Source organism: Papaver somniferum, chromosome 9, assembly GCF_003573695.1.
Source record: "Papaver somniferum cultivar HN1 chromosome 9, ASM357369v1, whole genome shotgun sequence".
Lineage (NCBI taxonomy): Eukaryota > Viridiplantae > Streptophyta > Magnoliopsida > Ranunculales > Papaveraceae > Papaver > Papaver somniferum.
The window spans coordinates 113,556,292-113,559,407 of record NC_039366.1 but is presented as its reverse complement, the minus strand read 5'-3'; the positions used below and the strand labels follow the sequence as shown (position 1 = coordinate 113,559,407).

Sequence of the window (3,116 nt, the reverse complement as noted above, 5' to 3'; positions counted from 1 at the left end):
TGTTTATATACATTTTACTCAAACAATGAGCTCAGTTACAGTTGTTGTTGTTGATGGGAATAACTTATTATGTTCCGACTTACTTCTACTTAACATTCTCTTCAATGAACAACCCAAAGATGTTGAAGGTAACAACGGTAACAACGACGTTGACAATGACGATAATGTCCTTCCTGCTTGTGCTGACAATGAATCTTTTGCATTCTCTATATTTGAATTGGAGGTAGTTGAATGAATTGAATTTTCAGTAGGAGAATTTGCATCGGTACTGACAACAGCCAACTCTGCAGCTGCTTCATCTTGAACTCCGGCTGCTTCTGTTTGTGTACTTGTTGACAATGAATTGATTACCGTCGCCGCTTTATCCGGACCGGCCGGAGCTCGACAAATCGGACAACAGGAATGCGACTGTAACCACATATCAATACACTCAACATGAAACACATGACTACACTTGGGAAGATTTCTTCCCATTTCATCTTCTTCGAAACAACTCAAACAGATTACACAATCCAATCCATTCTTATAAAGATCAGATTTATAAGCAAACAAAGGGAGAGAAGAAATGGCTGAAGCGTCGAGACCGTTCATTGGCGAATCAACGTAAGTGTCGTCGTAAATAGTTGTACGTAAATGACGATGATGCAACGTAGTCGAATCAAATACATGAGATTGCTGTCTCCTTCTTTGTTGTGCTTGTCCAAGTAACCACCTTGCATAAACATGGAGTAACAGAACAAATGATATCACAACTAGTAACGATACAATCGCCGCCAGCATGACCTTACCGTCGTACGAATTGATGCTCGGGAAAAACCCGTCGGAGACACTAGAGCTTTGAGGCGACTCAGGTGGACTTAACAGACTGGTTCTGCCCATTTGAGCTAGCAATGGCAGAGCTTTGAATGAAGTGACTTTGTAGAAGTACTACTTATAAATGAAGGAAGTGAAAAGAGCCCATAAAAAGATAGATCCTTTAAAATGGAATCAATGTGAAAATTTTATATGAAAGTCTCGTTTTATACAAAAGATGGAATTATGGGATTTTGTGCTTAAATTTGTAGCTAGCGTAATTTAACAACTAAAGCCTATTTTTTTTAGTATAATTTTGTAGGGATTAGAGAATTTAATATCGGTTGTCGAAGGTTGTATTTAGCTTTTCCATGGATAATGGGATCTGATTATTGACTTGATATGTAGAGTTTAGTATCTAGTGAAGACTCGTGAAGGCGACGGCATAAACAAATAAATTTTTCACAAAATTGGTTAATTAACCCAATAACTATAATTTCTGTGTGGAAAAGACATGTAAAATTTGATACCATTTAAATGGATGAGAATGTAAAAATAGCCACGATGTAAACAGTTTAATCCTACCAATTTTCAAATATTTTTTCTTATTTTTAATTTATATTAGGATGCATTCAGTTTCATCTTCGTTATTTTTTAAGTTCAAATCAGGATGAATCCAGATTCATTCTTACTACTTTTTTGGTGTTCATTTCACGCATACTAATTTTTACTCGTCCATTAGAACCATGTTTTAAAAATATTTGGACAATTAACTCAATTTTTCTAAAATTTTCTTTATCGATTTCATGTGAAGAGTTTTTGTTTTTTTTTTGCTTTACTTTTCTCAAATTATGATTTCTAGCGAACATAAATTAAGGTATTTTGATTTTTGAGTCCACAAAAATGACTAGTATTTTATCGAGCTAACATTTTCTCATGACAACCTCCTTTAAATTTCAGCTTTCAAGGGTCAAAAAAAAAGGGTTGCAAAAAGATTACTCAAGGAATAAAGAAGGGGAATTTTGGGGTCTTGTTCTTTTTTTTTGGTCCTTCACTATTCAAAAAGCCAAGAAAATCGCTTCGATTTTGAAAAAGGCACACTGTAACAACAGGGGCCAGGGCTCTTTCTCTCTACAACAATAACAGCTGAACGTTAGGTGGGATGAACAATTTTCAGTGGGTACAGTGTTTGAGCATAGAAAAGCCAACTCTGTAACCAAGGATGATAACAAAGGGGGGAAATAGTGTTTGAAACTTGAAAGAGAGAGTGAAAGATTGATTAGACTCATCTCAGAATCACTGTGCCAATGTACCAGAGAAAGCACAAAGAATCGAACAAGGAATCATACAAGAGTTATTACAAGGATTTTTTACTCTTTTCAAACCGGTAGTATTGTGTGCAACCACGAAATGTCTTTGTGATTTTATTTTATTTTGAAGCATTTCTTGTGGAATAATCATTTAGACATGATTCACATTCCTACGGTTATCTTTTCTAATTACCAATAGTACCATCAAAAAAAGAATTTACCAAGAATGGAATGTACATCATATATCATTGATGCATTCTCGTTGTGATTGTGATCGATATTAAACCCTCAAATCTATATTCCTTTAAAGCAGTTCCTATGGAATGAACAAATCATCAAGTTTGTTGATTTTGATCCCACTATAGACTCAACAAACATGAAAAATGGATGTTCAAACCAACAAATTTGTTGGTTTGTTCATTGAGTTGGATGATGTAGCGCGCATTTGATGAAAGAGCGGGCGATTGTTCCACAATCGTTGGAGTTGGAGGGAAGATCGCTGGAGTTGGAAGGAAGATCAGTGGAGTTTGAAGCAAAACCGCCCCTTGCTTTCTCTCTCCCAAACCCAGTTGTTATATTTAGGGTTTATTTTTTATTATTTGTTAATAATCTGTGGGACTCAACTCTTATTAGTTTATATAAATAAAATCATTAGTGAGACCCAACTCTTATTAGTTTATATTAATAAAATCATTAGTGGGACCCTAAAATATCAGATTTGTTCATTTTACCTTGTTTCCCATAGTGGAAAATGCAGTTTGTTCATCCACGTGGCTTAACAAAATAATAAGTTTGTTGATTGCCATAAAAATTGTCCTTAGTCTTAAGAAAAATATCATCATTTTAAATTTAACCTATATTTAGGCTAAAATGAAAAATTGATTGTATTTTTTTTTTGAAACGGAGATAGTATTTTCTTATTCGAAATATGTTAAGATAAAAGATGATTTTTTTCGGGCCATAATTTGAAAAGCACAGTGCCTAGCAAAAAGGTTATAATTTGAAAATACACTT

General features: G+C 34.3%; 1 protein-coding gene across 1 annotated transcript; it reads right to left on the bottom strand.

The window, feature by feature from the left end:
- Positions 1–1,288, bottom strand: LOC113307831 (RING-H2 finger protein ATL5-like). The gene has a single exon (XM_026556290.1). It carries the CDS (start codon positions 877–879, stop codon positions 19–21), a length of 861 nt encoding a protein of 286 aa, XP_026412075.1. The 5' UTR covers positions 880–1,288; the 3' UTR covers positions 1–18.
- Between the last annotated feature and the right edge of the window lie 1,828 nt (positions 1,289–3,116).